Source organism: Acinonyx jubatus, chromosome C1 (genome assembly GCF_027475565.1).
Source record: "Acinonyx jubatus isolate Ajub_Pintada_27869175 chromosome C1, VMU_Ajub_asm_v1.0, whole genome shotgun sequence".
Lineage (NCBI taxonomy): Eukaryota > Metazoa > Chordata > Mammalia > Carnivora > Felidae > Acinonyx > Acinonyx jubatus.
In genome coordinates, this window is record NC_069381.1 from 12240067 (window position 1) to 12256878 (window position 16812).

The 16812-nt window shown below is 56.5% G+C and overlaps 1 protein-coding gene across 1 annotated transcript in view; it reads left to right on the top strand.

The window, feature by feature from the left end:
* LOC106975589 (protein-arginine deiminase type-4) overlaps positions 1-16812 on the top strand; it is a 33766-nt gene that overhangs the window by 13454 nt on the left and 3500 nt on the right. Inside the window, exons 3-13 of the mRNA XM_027060279.2 lie at positions 112-178; positions 1713-1780; positions 3242-3359; positions 5481-5606; positions 7057-7235; positions 7404-7507; positions 8448-8559; positions 9894-10001; positions 15189-15343; positions 16085-16223; positions 16452-16554. Of these exons, the coding sequence (XP_026916080.2) occupies positions 112-178; positions 1713-1780; positions 3242-3359; positions 5481-5606; positions 7057-7235; positions 7404-7507; positions 8448-8559; positions 9894-10001; positions 15189-15343; positions 16085-16223; positions 16452-16554 (1279 nt within the window). The remainder of the gene's footprint in view (positions 1-111; positions 179-1712; positions 1781-3241; positions 3360-5480; positions 5607-7056; positions 7236-7403; positions 7508-8447; positions 8560-9893; positions 10002-15188; positions 15344-16084; positions 16224-16451; positions 16555-16812) is intronic.

The window sequence follows — 16812 nt, forward strand, 5'->3', positions numbered from 1 at the left end:
GTTCATCCTGGTCTCTGCAACATCCCACCCTGAGCTGGCACAGAGCAGGGGTCTAGTTAGTGTTTGTTGAATGACTAAGAGAAGATATTCATGGTTTGCTCTGCCTTTTAGGTCCAGATTTCATACTACGGATCGAAGACCAGCCCGATCCAAGCCCTGCTCTATGTCACTGGTGTCGGTAAGTGACCACCAGGATTTTGGGGTCCCACTACCCCCCTCCCACACACACACACACACACACACACACACCACCCTTGCAAGGCATCTCTCCGGGAGAAACTACACACTGGATCTTACTTTAGACTGAGCAGAAAAAAGGGACAATCTCTGGCTAGTCGTGCATCTGGTGGTTCGTAAATATCCCCTCCCCCATCAGTGAACCATAAAGAAATTCACCGAGGGGTAGGGGAGGGAAGGCATTTACAGAGTGTGCAATGACACGTTAATATTTTCTCAACTTAGGAAGTGCTACATATATTTTCCATATATGAGCCTCTATACCTTTTGATACTTCAAATATTTATAAGAAAAGCAGATGATGACAGTCTTATACAATAATAGATAGACCAATGTTCCCCAAATGCCACGACTTACCTCCCGTCTTTGCCATTCTGCCGTACCGATGATCTGCCTACACTCATATTTATTTAATATTCTTCTTTAAATAAAGTATATTTTCTAACTTGACCTCATCATAAACGATAATTTTATAAGATTGTTGTTGCCATTTAAACGCGCATTAAATATATGAACGGCATGTGAAAACGTCACGTTTCATTTCATTAATGGGTTTCATTCATTAACAAATCGATTTCATGCATTAATACACACTTATTTCATGAGTATGCATTTTAATAATATGAACGATATAGCACTAATTCTATACCGGGTGCTGTGCTGAGACTTTACATTTAAACCATATGAAATTGGTACTGTTACAGCCCATTTGACAGATGAGGAAACTGAGGCACAAGAGGCCGACAGAGCTGCCTAAGTTCCTGCAGCCGGTTAGTGAAGGAGCTGGGAAATGCAGAGCATTCAACTCTATGCTGCTCTGACCCGACTACCACATGGCCGTGGATGTGTTTAAAAGGTCATCCAGGTCAACTTCACACTGGGAGCTCACAAGGTCATCACATATACTCTATGTAACCCCTTACGGATGTGACCACACGTGCTGATGAGAGGGTGGGAGGGATTTAGAAACAGGTGTATGCTTTCTCGGACTTGGCATTTGCATAGAGAGGGTTATGTCTGGGGCCATGATTTGTCCCCAGCCCAGTCATAATGCACATAAAGAAGAGCCTGGTGAGGCTGGGTCCCCCACCCCAAGGTCACTGGGGACTGGAGTTGAGGCCAGAGGTCTCTGGGAGCCCGGCGAGGTGTCTTTGCACCAAGCATCCCATTGGGGGTGGCTGGGAATTCTTTCTGAACCCCTGAAGGTGGCTAGACGTGTAGGGTCTGGGTAGCATCGCAGCTGTGACAAGTTCCCCTGCAAAGGAAAGTGCGTGCGGTCAGAAGCTCCAGCTCTGCTGTCTGAATTGCAGTCAGACGTCTTCCTGGGGGACATGGGGGCGTCTTTGAACTTGTGTCTCCTCTGAAGCCGTGCAGTGCAGACAATCTCCCGGGGAAAGGATTATCCCCACCCCGGGCCAGGCTGAGTGCCTTGACCTTGTCCCTTCACCAACCCTCTCCTCTTGGTGGGATTGCAGAAATCTCCTTGAGCGCGGACATCACCCGCACTGGCAAAGTGAAGCCTGCCGGAGCCCAGAAAGGCCAGGTAGGCTCAAGCCTCTGGACGCTCCAGCTGCGCCCTGACTCCGTTGGGTTCTCCTCTGGCGCCCCCTGCTGGTGATGGCACAAATGGCCGCCTGTCCCTTTAGCAAGAACCAGGGAGAGAAGAAAAGGACAATCCCCATGTCCATTTTGATGCATATGTTCCCCGTCTCTTTTGCAAAGCTAGATGTTCACCCGTTGTGCGTTCAGAGCATGTGTTGTCCTACAAATTGGAAACGACAGAGTCATCCAGTTAATGCAGGCAGTTCTTAACTCTGGCAAAAAAAAAAAAAAAAAACCCTCCCACTGGGGGCTTTCTGGGCTGGGGGGAGAGATTCCCACGGTGCTGCTGGTGGGGAGTGATGAATAGAGAAAGGAAGGACTGGCAGCGGGGAGGAGAGGGAAGGAGCCAAGTGGGGGTGGGGAAAGTGTGATGCTGAAAGCCCGAGCAAGGCACGCAGGCTGTCCTAACTGGGGTCTGCAGAGGATAAAGCTCAGGGAGCAACTGAAATCCCAAAGCTGCCTGCCCGATTTAATGCTGGTGGGCCCTTTAGAAGGACAGGACCTGTCCAAAGATGAAGATCCCTCTGTGGGGTCAGCCAAAGGCAGAGGGAAAAATTACCATCTGAGCAGTGGACTCATGCTTCTGTCCCATCCCAGCCCAGTCACTCCCTGGGGGTGGGACCTGCAAACAGAAGACGTCATCGCCAATAGATCCCTCCCGGGAGGGGCTGCTTAATTGGCTTTCATCTTTGGACAGGCAGCAACGAGCTGCTAAGAATAGTACCCACACTTTGGTGAAGGAGTAAAGAGTTCACGATGGGCATCGAGGAGGGCACCTGTTGGGGTGAGCACTGGGTGTTGTATGGAAAGCAATTGGACAACACATTTCATATTTAAAAAAAAAAAAGAGTTCACGTAAGAGTAACCATTTACATTCGAATCTTGACACAAATATTTAGCTCAGTTTGGTTTGCCAATCAGACAGTTTCTTAGAGCCACTGAAATCAATTTTACTGTCTTGGGCTCCTTTTTTAAAGTTTATTTATTTTGAGAGAGAGAGAGAGAGCAGGGGAGGGGCAGAGAGAGAGGGAGAGAGAGAATCCCAAGCAGGCTTCCACGCTGTCAGCGCAGAGCCCCATGCAGGGCTTGAACCCACGAACCGTGAGATCATGACCTGAGCCAAAGTCAAGAGTCAGACGCTTAACTGACTGAGCCACCCAGGCACCCCTCTTGGGCTCCTTTCCATAGGTGGATGCATTGCATTTGGGGGGAATTTGTTTAGGATTTTTGGAGCAGGAAAAATCCCCTCTTGGGACTAAAGAATTGACCTGATGTGGGAGCGAGATGTGGAAACTGCACAAGCCTATCGGGGTGCTGGGGAAGGGTGGCTCTGCTTCCCCCACGAGGTGGAGGGACACACACAGGTTTTCTAAACGCGCCACGTCTCTGCTGGCGTCCACAGAGGGCCTGGACCTGGGGCCCCCGCGGGCAAGGCGCCATCCTGCTGGTGAACTGCGACAAGGACAACCCCAAATCTTCCACCATATACTGCAAGGATGATAGGGTACTTGACAGCCAAGGTAAGGACCCCCACCCCCCAGCCTTCCCCCTGCCCAGAGAGCTAATGGAAATAGAGCTTTGTCTGTGTGTCAAGCCCTTCTGTCTACACAGCCTAAGCTTTGGAACGGCCCTCAGAAATGGGTCATTGGAAGCACGTTCTTGTTGGCTTGTCCACTGTATAAAAGGAGTGGACAGGGGTCCCGAGAGGGCAGGCCACGCACCCACGGTCACACAGCAGCCAGATAACACCTGGGACCAGTGCTGCGTCTCCCTGTGCCTCCTCCGGGCCCCATGCTCGAGTCCGCTGCCCAACCCAAATTTCTGCTCTTGGGTCAAACCTGGGACCTGAAATTATTCGGAATGAAAGCCTACCGCCCCCAAACTCACGTCAGAGCAGCCCCGAGCCCCTGCCGCCCGCTGGACACCGCTGTGACCACTTCAGAATCATTAACTCGTTTCATCCTTCAGTTTGAGGCTTGGAGGTATATGCAGTCCTCACCCCATTTTACAGATGGGGAAATTAAGCAGTTTGCTTAAGGTCACACAGCCAGTGAGTCACAGGTTCAGGATCTGAACCCAGACATCCCAACACCAGGGCACAAGCATGGAGGTGGGCACGGGGTCTCTGCTGGCACCCCTCTGAGGTGGCTGGGGTGGGAGGAGGGCGCTAAGGGGGTGGCCTTCCGAGGGAGAGGCTAGGAGAGCACAGAAACAGACGCATCTTCACATTTCTTTATTATTGAGAGACAGAGAGACACAGAGCATGAGCGGGGGAGGGGCAGAGACAGGAGGAGACCCAGAATCCGAAGCAGGCTCCAGGCTCCGAGCTGTCAGCACAGAGCCCGACGCGGGGCTCGAACCCACGAACCGCGAGATCGTGACCTGAGCCGAAGTCGGGACGCTTAGCCGACTGAGCCACGCAGGCGCCCCAGAAACAGATGCATTTTAAAGTTGCGTGCACTTGTCTCGGCCTGATGCCAAGGGGCAGCGTCTATGCTGTGCCTGGCACAGAGTAATAATCAAAATAGCCAGTACCCCTTGTGGACACTCCCAGGACCCCGGCTGCTACAGTAAGCACTTTGCACGTGTGACCTCACCCTTCCCTGCTCGTGGGCACGGCCCTCAGCTCTGTTTACCGATAAGGAAGCAGCGAGAGCTGAAATAACTCCCAGGCTCACACAGATCCAGGGCTCAAACCCACCGGCTCCTATTCTCGTAACCCGCTGACTGTTGCCCAGTGGTGACTACTGTCCAGCTTCGCGCTCTCCCCATGCCTTTGTTTACCCACTCTTCAGGTTGGTCCACTTTCCACTCGGGCCCAGGGGAGAAACCTAGCTGCTCCTTCGTTCCACAAATAGTTATCGAGCAACCTGCCATGTACTCGTCATTGTTCTAGGTGCTTCTAGGTGCTCCTAGGCTCTAGGAGCTGGGGACAGAGCGGTGAACAAGATAGCTGTGTTGGGGCGCCTGGGTGGCTCAGTCGGTTAAGCGTCCGACTCTTGATTTCGGCTCAGGTCATGATCTCATGGTTGGTGAGTTCAAGCCCCGTGTTGGGGTCTGAGTTGGCAGCAGGAGCCTGCTTGGGATTTTCTCTCTCTCCCTCTCTCTCTGCCCCTCCCCCACTTGTTCTCTCTCTCTCTCTCTTAAAATAAATAGTATTGATTGATTTATTTTTAATGTTTACTTATTTTTGAGAGAGAGAGAGAGAGAGAGAGTGCAGGCGGGGAAGGCGCAGAGAGAGAGAGAGGGAGACACAGAATCCGAAGCAGGCTCCAGGCTCTGAGCCGTCGGCACAGAGCCCGACATGGGGCTCGAACTCGCCAACCGTGAGATCATGACCTGAGCCGAAGTCGGACGCTTAACCGACTGAGCCACCCAGGCGCCCCAACATTAAAAAAAATTTTTTAAACAAGATAGCTGTGGCCCCTGCTTCACGGAGCTTCTACGCTAAGCTCACTGTCGCGGGAGAAGACCAAAAACTTAATTAGCTTTCATTCCAAAATGAAATCATCTTTTAAATTCTGGAAAGAGCGTCAGGAAAAGGAAACCAGGCGACCAGGTAGAGGGAGGCCTGAGGGGAGCAGCGGGGGAGGAGAGGGTCTCGGGGGCCTGCGTCTCAGGCCCCTCCCTTCTCGGTCCAGACCTACAGGACATGTCCCTGGTGACCCTGAACACGAACACCCCCAGGGACTTCTTCGCCAGGCACCAGCTGCTGCTCCATGTGGCCAAGTCGGAGATGGACAAAGTCAGGGTGTTCCAAGCCAGCCGTGAGTCACCCTTGGCCGTCACCTTGGTGTCCCCTCCCCGGCCCAGGACAGCCCCTTCACACCCCCCTTTGACGACTAATTCCTGAGCCCCTATTAGGTAGCACGTTCTTAGGGCCAAGGATGCAGCAGTGAGCAAGGTGGACGTCCATGCCGCTACCTTCTAGAAAGGACACACAGATGATGTGCAGACAAACACTAACATGATGTCTGGTGCTGGGGAGCACTGAGGAAGTAACCCCCGCTCCGAGGCCTGCTGTGTTTGTGTCTGTCTCCTCCCCTCTGCCGCATGCACACACGCGTGCACATAGAGGACTCTGGTTTACGGGGACCGTCGAGCCCAAGCTGACGGCATCAAACTTTGTCCTCCAGCATCCTCCTGACCAAAGACAGCATTAGCTTCGCAGCAGCTCGCACCTGCTCCTGAGCGCCGGGCTTGTTTGAGGCACGGGGCCCGGAGCAAAGCACATAAAAACGCCTCTGTCCCCAGGTCGCTTTCCTCTTGGTGGGTTGAGAGACAACGTATAAAATAAGTAAGTGAAGCAGCTAGTGTCTGAGGGCTGTGCAGAAGAACGCCACCAGGAAGGGGGTGTAGATGAGGGGTAGGGTCTGGGGGTGTGAGGAGAGGAGGTTAGGGAACGCTTCCTCCGTAAGGTGTCACTCGAGCAGCAGGGGCGGGAACAGCCACACAGACACTCAGGGGAAGGGCACTCCAGGCAGAGGGAACCGCAGGAGCAAAGGCCCCGGGGTGAGGCCGGATGGTGCCCGTGGGCTTGAGGAAGGCAGGGAGGCCAGTGAGGCTGGAGTGCAGGACTCGGGGTTAACGTGGCAGATGAGGGTGGAGAAGGAAGGGGAAGGGCCGGCTCAGGCAGGCGGGGAATGACTCTGCCTTCTAGTCTGAGGGAGGCGGCCGAGGCCATCTGAGGGCTCTCGGCAGAGGCACAGCTTGATCTGACTTGCTTCCACTCTAGACCAAGGTGATCAGACTGGCGTTGACTTGGTGACAAACCAATTCTTTGCCTCTGCTGAGGCGTCACCTCCTCCAGGAAGCCTTCCCTGGCCCTCTGGGTTTCCCCCCCATCACAGCACTTACTACCATCTGTGATTTTGACCGTCTCTGCTCCTCGTCACTCACCCAGGAGACTGTGACCACCTCCCTGGTCTCCCCCAGTGTCAGCCGAGAGCTGGGGCTCAGGAATGAATGAACGAATGAATGAATGAATGAAGGAACCATAATGTATAGTGGACCTGTATGTATATGTTCGGGAATGGCTCAGGGACCCCCGCCCCAGTCACTCCATCCCTGGAGCCCCAGCCAGGGGGCGATGTCCCAGCTGACACTTTAGGTTTCTTTCTCTGAGTGGCTGTGACATGTCTTCATGGCAGCGGTGGCCCCGAGAAGGCATTGCAGCACCGGGGAGAAGCAGACCTGGGCCTCCCTTCTCTCTTCTAGGAGGCAATCAGATCTCCAGGTACAGGGAGGTCCTGGGGCCAAAGCAGCCCTGTCACCCCCTGGAAATCCCGGGGGGGCAGCACAGCACAGACTTCTATGTGGAGGGCCTCGCTTTCCCAGACGCCAACTTCCCGGGGCTCATTTCCCTCACCGTCTCCCTACTGGACACATCCAACCCGGTAGGCCAAGATGGCAGCCCAACAGGGAAGCTGAGTCACCAGGCGGGGGGTGGGGGTGCGGAGCCCAGCCGGGGAGGAGGCTCACACAGCCTCTGGGAGGAAGCAGGTGTCTGGGAGGAAGGAGGCACTTGCTGCTGCAATAGCCCTTCCCCCACCCACACCTCGCAGGAGCTCCCCAAGACCCTGATTTTCCAAGACAGTGTGGTCTTCCGTGTGGCCCCCTGGATCATGACCCCCAACACTCAGCCCCCTGAGGAGGTGTACGTGTGCAGGTGAGGGCTCTGGGGTGCCAGCGGGCGGGGCACAGGTACGCCAGGAGGGGCCCTGGGTTCTGGCCGCAGGCTCCCCCACCCCCCCGCATCTCTGCTGTGCCAATGGGGGGAAATGACCCTTATCGCAGCGTACTGAGGGCTCCCGGCTGGTTGGGAATTACCGTGGCTACTGTTTTGTCCTCGCTGTCCTGCCCTAATGCACGCCGAGTGCGGCTTTCTCTCCTGAAGGACTGTAGAATTCGCTAGGCCTGGCAGATGAAAACCCTCAGTCGGTGAGCCAGGCTTCCCGGGCTGCTGAGAGTGCGGCCTGCGGACCTTCGGCCGAACCAGAAACCGTTTCAAATGCATGTTCCGGACCAACCCCAGAACCGCGGGGTCTTGGGTCTGGGGATGGGGCCCATCTGCCTTTTAACAAGCTGCTCTGGGTGTCCCCCCCCCCCCCCAGCATCCACCCTGCCATCTGAGAGCACCTGTTAAGCATCCTGGGGTCTCAGGGGACCCTCCCCTCTCCTCTTCCAGTCGTTTCCAGGCAGAAGGGGTGAGGGAGTAACCTCGTGGGCAGGACGCGGGCTGGAAGCCAGCGAGGCCTGGGTTCAGATTGGGCACTCGCCCCCGGATGGCATGACCTTGGGCCTTGACCTCCTCATTCTGGCGTCTCCTCAAGGGAAGGGGGTACCTGTTGGCTCCTCTCAGGGATTGTTGCAAGAGTTCAGTGAGATGTTTGCTAGGAGCAGGGAGACCCGGAGAGCCGGGCATGTCCGTCCAGGCCCCAGGCATCTCCCCAGCAGCCACTGTGCCCGTCCCCAACTCCATCTGGGCCCGAGCTCCTGCTCCACCCCTGGGGACCCTCTGGGGGCCCAGCTTGCCCCCTCAGAGCCTGGCCAAGGCCACCGGCTGCTGAATCCAGAGCCCCGAGGGGCTTCTTTTCTGCTCCTTCTAGGATGCCTGAAAATGAGGACTTCCTTAAGTCCGTGACGGCGCTGACCCAGGAAGCCAAGTGCCAGCTGACCGTGTGCACCAGGGAGCAGAGTGCGGGGGACCGGTGGATACAGGTGTGCAGCATCTGTGGGCCAGGGGAGCTGGGACACGCGGGGTGGGTGCTCCTGAGGGTCAAGCGACACTGGGGGACCCAGGCTCACTGGCCAGCGTCCCTCAGAGGGGCAGGAAGTGAGGAGCCCCTGAGGGTCCCCGCGTACGGGGGCCCAGGCCAGCGATTAAACTGCCGTGCTCACCAAGATGAAAACCACCTGCCTGCCCGAAAACTCAGATGGCGTCTGGAAATGACGCGAAGCTCAGGGGGCTGGAGCTCAGCGGGTCCCTCCAGTGGCCCTCCCTCCAAGCCAGGTTTCTGGACGCAGTCGCCAGCCTGGCCTCCCAGCCTGGCCGCCCCTTACCTGGTGCCAGCCTGCCGGCCGCACCGTATCTCCCTGTGCCAGGCTCCCCGCTCATGCCGTGAGCTCCCTGAGCTCAGGGACTGAGTCTCACTCAGCTCAGCACCCAGCGCGTGGCACGGGGCAGTGGCTGTGGGCAGCCGGTGGGCTGGACCGAACCTCCTTGCCCCTCCCTTGCTTTCTCAGGCTCCTTGCCCTGCCATGCCGATCGGTCGCCCTGCTCTGGCCTCAGTGCCTTTGCTCTTGCCGTGGCCCCTCGCCACTGTCCTCCCCGTCCCCATCCCCCGCGTCCGGGTCACACTCGCACCATCCCGGCTTGAAAGCTTCCCCTCCCCCAATTTCCCCATCCCTCTCCCAACCCCACGCATAAACCCTCCCTTCCTCTTGCGTCGTTCCGTGTTGAGTCGGATCGAACGGCACGAAATTGCTGACGGCACATTTTTGCCCTACAGGAGTGGTAATTCCGGGGGGTTCAGCCTAAAAGTAGTCTCATCCGTCCGCCAGAACGCGGGCAGGACTTGGGTTCATTGCCAAGCCCTTTCTGCTTCTGCCCCACGGTCGAGGCTGGGTCCGACCTGCCCCCTTTTGGGGGGGCGGGATCTCGTGCTCCCACCTCAGGCCTCAGCTTAGCAGAGCATCAGGAGCCCCTCCTGGGTGTCCCCACAGACCCTTACGTCCCCGCCCAGCACCTCACACTGGGTGCGAGGTGCCCGGCTTTCTGAGGGCAGGGTCTGAGGCTCGCTCACTGGGTCCCCGGCACCTGCAGCACTCGGTCCCAACACTCACCAGGAGTGGGGGTGAACTTGTTGGGGCAAACACAGGATAATAAACTCCGCTTCCTCAGAGCCCCTTCTCTGGGGTGGATTTGCCCTTGACCACGGCGTGGGAGGGGGACAGATGGTTCTGCGCCCACCCCCACCCCCTGATCCCTGCAGTGGGTATCACAACCCAGAGAGCACGCGTTTCAGCCTTCCTTCCACTCGCTCCACACACAGGACGAGATAGAGGTCGGCTACATCCAAGCCCCGCACAAGACACTGCCCGTGGTCTTTGACTCTCCAAGGAACAGAGGCTTGAAGGAGTTCCCCATCAAGTGCATGCTGGTACGTGCTGGGGGGCCGGCAGTGCTGAGACCCCCTTGCCCCAGGTCTCCCTCCTCACTGCCCGTCCCCCCTCCCCTCCCCCGCCAGCCCCCGTGGCTGAGCACACCCGCTCCGTAGATGCAGCTCCTGCTTGAGCCGCCATCACGCAGGTGGACCGTGTTATTTTTGTCATTGCCGAGACGAGATCTGGCCCTTCCTTTCCCAAAGCTCTTTCCAGCCATGAGCTCAGCCTGTCCTCAGAATAACCCTGCCAAGCACGTAGGTCAGGCTTGGGCATCCTTGCTCCTCTGAAGATGCTCTTGTGGCAAGGTGGGGGGGGGGCGGGGGTGGAGCCAGGACTGGAAACTTCCCCGGTGTCCGGCTGGAGGATCTGTCTTTTGGGTGGGGTCTGGCCTCGGGGGTGTTCCATCTGGGGTGTGGGGTGGGTTTGGGGATCAGGGCGGTCATTTCCTAGATGTGACCGTGTGTGTGTTTGGGGGTGGGGGTGGGGGTGACATATTGGTGAATCATGCCGGACTAGCCTGGCAGGTTTGTGTAAACTCAGCAGAGACTTATAATGATAATAATAGTTACATTTATCAAGCCCGTATTCTGTGTCGGTCAAGGTGCCAGATTCTTTACGTGCGCTGACTCATTTCATTTGTCCGACAACCTTTAATCTAGATGCTGCCACTAGGCCCATTATATAGATGGAGAAATTGAGGCTCAGAGAGGTGAAGCAGCTTTTCCAAGGTCACACAAGGAGAGAGGAGAGGCTGGTGGGTCTGGCTCCGGGAGCTCTGTGGCCAGCATGCCACCAGGCCCGCATTCCAGGCTGATTCCAGGGATGGAGGAAGGAGTGTGGGGTGTAAGGTTTGCTCTGATGAATGGCTTTCTGGGGAGCACCCTGAGCTCCAGGGAAGGGGAAGCGGCTCTGCCCACACAGGAAGCTTTGAAAGGGAATCTGAGTTCAACTCAGCACCTTGTCTGAGTCCCTCTCGCTCTCCTGGGCTGAGTGGGGCTGATGCAGAGATTTTGTGGGTCCATGGTGTCTGTCTGTGTGGCATCAGGCTAATCCTGTTTCAGGACCCTGGGGACAGACGAGCCAGCTGCCACTGGGACCTTCGTCCCTCCGTCTGTTTTCAGCCCTGCTCTGCTCTGCTCAGGGACCTCTCACTTTGGTAATCTGAGTGTGACAAAGGTCAGATTCTCTGATGCCACAAGCGAAATCTCCAGAGTCCTGTTGGGCAGACAGACGCCTCAGCACGGGTGACCTCATCCTTTCCCATACCCGGCCTTGGACGAGAGGCTGCGATGTTTTCTTAGGCAAGCACATCTGCGGTATTCCGACTCCCATTACTCAGGAAAAGAATTGGGATAAAAGTCAAACTTGTCACCAGGCAACAACCCCATCTGCTTTTCCAGACTCATCACGAGCCACTCTCCCTGTCCCCCAGCCAGCTCCAACCTCACCGGCCTCCTTCCTGTTCTTCCAATGCACCCAACTTGTACTCACCTCGTTTGCATATGCTGTTCCCTCTGCCTATAATGCTCTTCCCGCTTCACACGTCTGGCTGGGTCTCGCTTCAGTGCCCTCCTCGGTGAGGCCATCCCTGACCCTGCAGGACTCCCGCCCCAGCCCCTCGCATTCTTGTTGGTTTCACCTTGTTGGTTTCTTCCGGAGTGTTTTGTTACAAATCACTGACTCGTTACTTCCGTTTTATTGTCTGTTACTTCCGTTTTATTGTCTGTTTCCCTGCTAGACCGGCAGCCGCAGGAGGGCGGAGCCTGAGGCCGGGGTGCCCATCACTGTGCACAGGCCAGTTAGCACACAGCTCCACATGTGGTGCGTGTTCTTCCCAAAAGACAACGCCAGTAAATTTTGGACACCCATCCGAGGGAAACCAGCAGCACTCACTGTAAATAGAAAGGCAACCGTGAAAGTAAATAGGATTAAAGCAAATAATGTTACTAAAGCCAGCTCGGTATGAACAAGTGCAAGCGGGAAGCCCAGATGGGCTCTCTGGCTGTTAAAGGGGGAGATGGGCTGGTTTTGAGGATAGATTTGCACACTCCGGGTCTTTGATGAACCAGAAAGACTAGAGGAGAGTTAAGCGGGCGACATGTTTCTAAGTCTGTGCTAGAAGCCGGATCAGCTGGGGTCACACGTGTGAGCTCCCCCTGCCCATCCCACTCCCTGGGGGTGGGGGTGGGGGGGGGGTACTTCTGCAGACCTTGGGCACGCCTTCACTGGCCTTCAGAAATCCAAGCCTTGACCCACGGGGCACCGGGGCGGCTCAGTCTGTTAAGCGTCAGACTCTGAATTCGGCTCGGGTCATGATCTTGTGATTCATGAGTTCGAGTCCCACATCAATCAGGCTGTGTGCCGGCAGTGGGGAGCCTGCTTGGGATTCTCTCTCGCGCCCTCTCTCTCTGCCTCTCCCCCGCTTACCCTTGCTCTCTCTCTAAAATCAATAAAGAAGAAAGAAATCCAAACTTGCAGCCTGTGACACTGAGCCCCTCTCATGGCAACGGCCAAGGCAATGACTCGTATGAATTTATCATTCCTTCATCAGACATTCTTTGAGCCCATTCTCCGTGCCCAGCCTTGTTCTGGGCTCTTGGGGTATATCAGTGAGCGCTGCAGAGGCCCCCACCCTCATGGCCCCCACCCTCATGGAGGTGACATTCTAGCCCGGAAAGACAGACGATAAGCTAAGCACAACAATAAATAAATTATATTGTATGTTGGGAGGTGGGACCTAGTGCTGTAGGTGAAAAAAAAAAAAAAAAATACAGAATCAAGAGGCTCCCAGGCTCCAGAGTAGTGGGAAGATTACACTGCAATTTTAAACAGGATGGTCAGGTAGGGCCTCTGAGAAGCATACACACGCACAAAAACTCAAAAGAGGTAAGAGAGTCGGCTATGTGGGTGTCTGGGTGAAGAGTGTGCTAGGCAGAAGAAACAGCCAGTGCAAAGGTCCTGAGGCACGAGCATGCCTGGCATGTTCAGGGAAGCGTGAAGAGGCCAGAAGGGGTGAAGCAGAGTGGGCAAGAGGAAGGGTGGGAGCTCTTGGCCGCATCTGGTGGGAGAACGAAGGCCTTTCTCAGCAATGAGACCGTCAACATTCTGGAAGGTGTCGCCATCACTCTGAAGAGAGGCACTGTTATTTGCGAAGGGCCCCAGAGGAACCCTGCGGAGGGACTTCAACCACATCAGTGTAGAGCTCAGTCTCCCTGGAAGGAAAACGAAGAGCCCTGAGTTGACGCATGGTGGAAAACTGGAGAGCTGGCTACCGTTCGCACCATCTGTAGTCGTGTGCAGAACATGGTCAAGGGCGTCACGCTGGGCTTCCGTTACAAGATGAGGCCCGTGCCCGCTCGCTCCTCCACCGACGTCATCGTTTGGGAGAATGGCGCTCTCGTCGAGATCCAAAATCTCTCGGGTGAAAAAACGCACCCCCCGCAGGGTTCGGATGAGGCCAGGCGTTTGCTTGTTCGGTATCTCAGGCCCAGAAAGATGAGTTCATTCTTGAAGGAAATGACATTGAACTTGTATCGAAACTCAGCTGCTTTTGATTCAGCAGGCCACAAGCGTTAAAAATAAGGACGTCAGGAAATCTGGGGATGGTGGCGAGGTTTCTGAAAAAAGGAACGGTTCGGCAGGCTGATGAATAAGGACTAAGTTGTCCAGCTACAGAAACTGCAAGATGCCAGACAATTTTTCAGACCTACTTGACATATTTTAAAGATGCAATAAAAGGCGTATTGATTTGGGCGGGTGGGGGCGCGGGGAAGAAGTGAGCGAGGAAGGAGAGGCTGGCTGTCAGGGAGGTGATGGGGATGACGCGGGGGCTGTTTGTTTAAACTCTGGGAAACTGGGGAGTTGTTGCGGGCTCCTTTTTTTATGTTTGTTTATTTTTGGGAGAGAGGGGGAGAGAGAGGGAGAGGGTGCATGTGCGCGGGGGAGGAGCAGAAAGAGAGGGAAAGAGAGAATCTCAAGCAGGCTCCGTGCTGTCAGTGCAGAGCCTGACATGGGGCTCGAGCTCCTGAACCAGGAGATCGTGACCTGAGCTAGAAATTAAGAGTCAGGCACTTAACCAACTGAGCCACCCAGATGCCCCAGGAATGATGGCTTTTAAACTGGGGGTGTCATAGACCTCCTTGAGAGGACTCCTCTTCCCAGAGAAATACATGGAAGCTCACAATTTGGAATCTACCTGCAGGGAGTCGGTGGCCCCTGTGAAGCTCTGTCGATTTGTAAAAAGCTAGGGCTAGTGCAGTAGACAGAATGGCGGCCCTCGAACACGGCCCCGTGCGAATCCCCAGGACCTGATGCTATCTTGTGGCAAAAGGCACTTTGCAGATGTGATGAAGTTAGGGACTCTGGGATGGGGGAGGTGCCCCTGAGTTATCTGGCGGGCTCTGTGCCATCGTGGTGCTCCTTGGAAGAGGGAGGACGGAGTGGGAGAAGGCCCTTGCTGATGGAAGCGGAGGAGGTAGCAGTGTGCCTTGAAGCTGGGGGGAGAGCCCACCAGCCACAGCGGCTACTGGAGGCCGAAAAGGGCAAGGAGACAGGTTCTCCCCTCAGAGCCTCTGGAAGGAACTGGCCCTGCCACACCTTGATATTAGCCTGGTGAGACCGGTTTCAGACCTCTGACCCCCAGAGCCGACAGAGGATAAACGCGTGTTGTTTTAAGCCACTAGATGTGTTACAGCAGCCACAGCGAACTCGCACAGGGCAGGAGATTGTTCCCGCAGAGACCCACGCGGGGACGTCGCGGCCATTCGGCAAGGCCCGCTCCAGCCCGAGGTCAGGATGCAGTGTGGCAAGAGGGCTTGCTGTAGAGACAGCTCGAATCTGCGTCCCTCCACCGACGGGCCGTGGCACCTGATGAAGCCACACGCCGCTCTGAGCTGCGTTTCTCTCTGCAGAATGAGGGCAAAAATGATGCTTTGCAGATCCGTTGTTACGGCCGAGTTAAGGTTTGCAAAAGCAGCGGGCGCGTATGAGGCACTCGACAAACGCCGGTCTCTTTTCTTAACCAGCTGGTTTGGAACCCCTTCCGCATCTCCTACAAGCGACAGCGGTGCCTGGGCTGTACAGGCCGCTGACCGCTCCCGAATCCTTCCCGTGACTCGGTTCCCGCCTCTCCTCACGCGGGGACCGTGTTCTCTAACGCTTGGTACATGCTTCTCCCATCCCAGGGTCCGGATTTTGGCTACGTGACTCGAGGGCCCCAAACAGGAGAGGTTTCTGACCTCGACTCCTTTGGAAATCTGGAAGTGAGCCCCCCGGTCAAGGTTGGGAGGAAGAAATACCCTCTGGGCAGGATCCTCATTGGGAGCAGCTGCTACCCCAGGTGAGGAGGGGAGGGGCGGCGAGGGGTGGCCCCAGGGCCACGGTGGAAGCCCTCCCTACTTGCTTCCGACCCCAGGGCCTCGACAGACTCCAGGGACTTGGGAACTGTGGGGGTCGTCGGGGAAGGCCTCGCTGAGAAGGCAGCTCTTGAGCGAAGGCCTGATGACAGTAAGGACCTGGCTGCGGGGAGATCTGGGACAGAGGGCTCCTGGCAGCCGAAAGAGCATGTGCCAAGGCCCTGAGGCAGGACTGAACTGGGTGTGTTCAAGAAGGCCAGAGGGGCTAGAGCACATTGAGAGAGAGCAAAGGGCTAGATCAGGAAGGACCATGGAGGCCAGAGCGAGGAGGAAACTGAGGCCCAGAGAGGTGAAGGAATGTCCCCAAGGCCACACAGCTAATCAGAGATCATTCGCTCAGACGGGACCGGCTCTCCACGGAGCTGTGAGCCATGTTTACCCACAACGCCAGCATCTGGGCTGAGCCAGTGGGTTTTGCTTCCCGAGGCTAAGCTCTGGTCTTTATTTGCCGTACTGACTCGGTGCCTCAGTTTCCCCCAACACAACCGGGATGGCAATTCGTAAAGTCCCCCAGTGTTTGCGGAGACAGTTAAAGGCGTCCAGGCTTCTGAATCCCTTCCCTAGCTGAAGAAGACCCCCGACCCCTTTGCCCAGCCTCCAGGCCCTCGGAGATCTCCCTGTTGCCCTCCGCCCCCCATAACGCCCCCTTCATCCTGTGTCGGCAGCAACGAGAGCCAGGAGATGCACCAGGCCTTGCAAGACTTCCTCAGCGCCCAGCAGGTGCAGGCGCCCGTGAAGCTCTACTCCGACTGGCTCTTTGTGGGCCACGTGGACGAGTTCCTGAGCTTCGTCCCGGTGCACAAGGTGCAACGTGGGGGGCTGCCTGGAGGAAGGCACACACCTCCGCCCTGGGCTCCCAGGCTTTGCTCCGCGCTCTGCCTGGGGTGGGGCGGGGTGGGGGGGGGGCCTGGCCTCACGTGCCGGACTAGCTTTCCCTCAACCCCAGGAGGGGCCCAGCCTGGGTCCAAGCCCGCCCTTCTGGGAGCCCCAGGGGCAAAGCTGACCTCTGACCCCAGCGTTTCATGCCTCCAGGGCTTCCGGCTGCTCCTCGCCAGCCCCAGATCCTGCTACTGGCTGTTCCAGGAGCAGCTGAAGGAGGGCCACGGCGAGGTTCTGCTATTTGAAGGGGTCAAGAGTAAGTTGGCTGTGCCTTGCGTTTCCACCCGGGGTCCTTTCTGTGCCTCCGCGTGGCCTCCTGTTGCCACGTGGGGGCACCTAGAACACCTGTCCTCTGAGCACCCGCTGTACGCCAGACATTGTGCTCCGGGCCAGGGGTGCTGTGTGAACAGGGCAGACGAGCTCCCTGCTGCTGCTGCAACGGCCCGCAGCCCTGGGGAAGGGAGTCAGGAAAACGGCCGCAGCACGGGGGCTGGAGGGTATCTGGGAGGAGTCC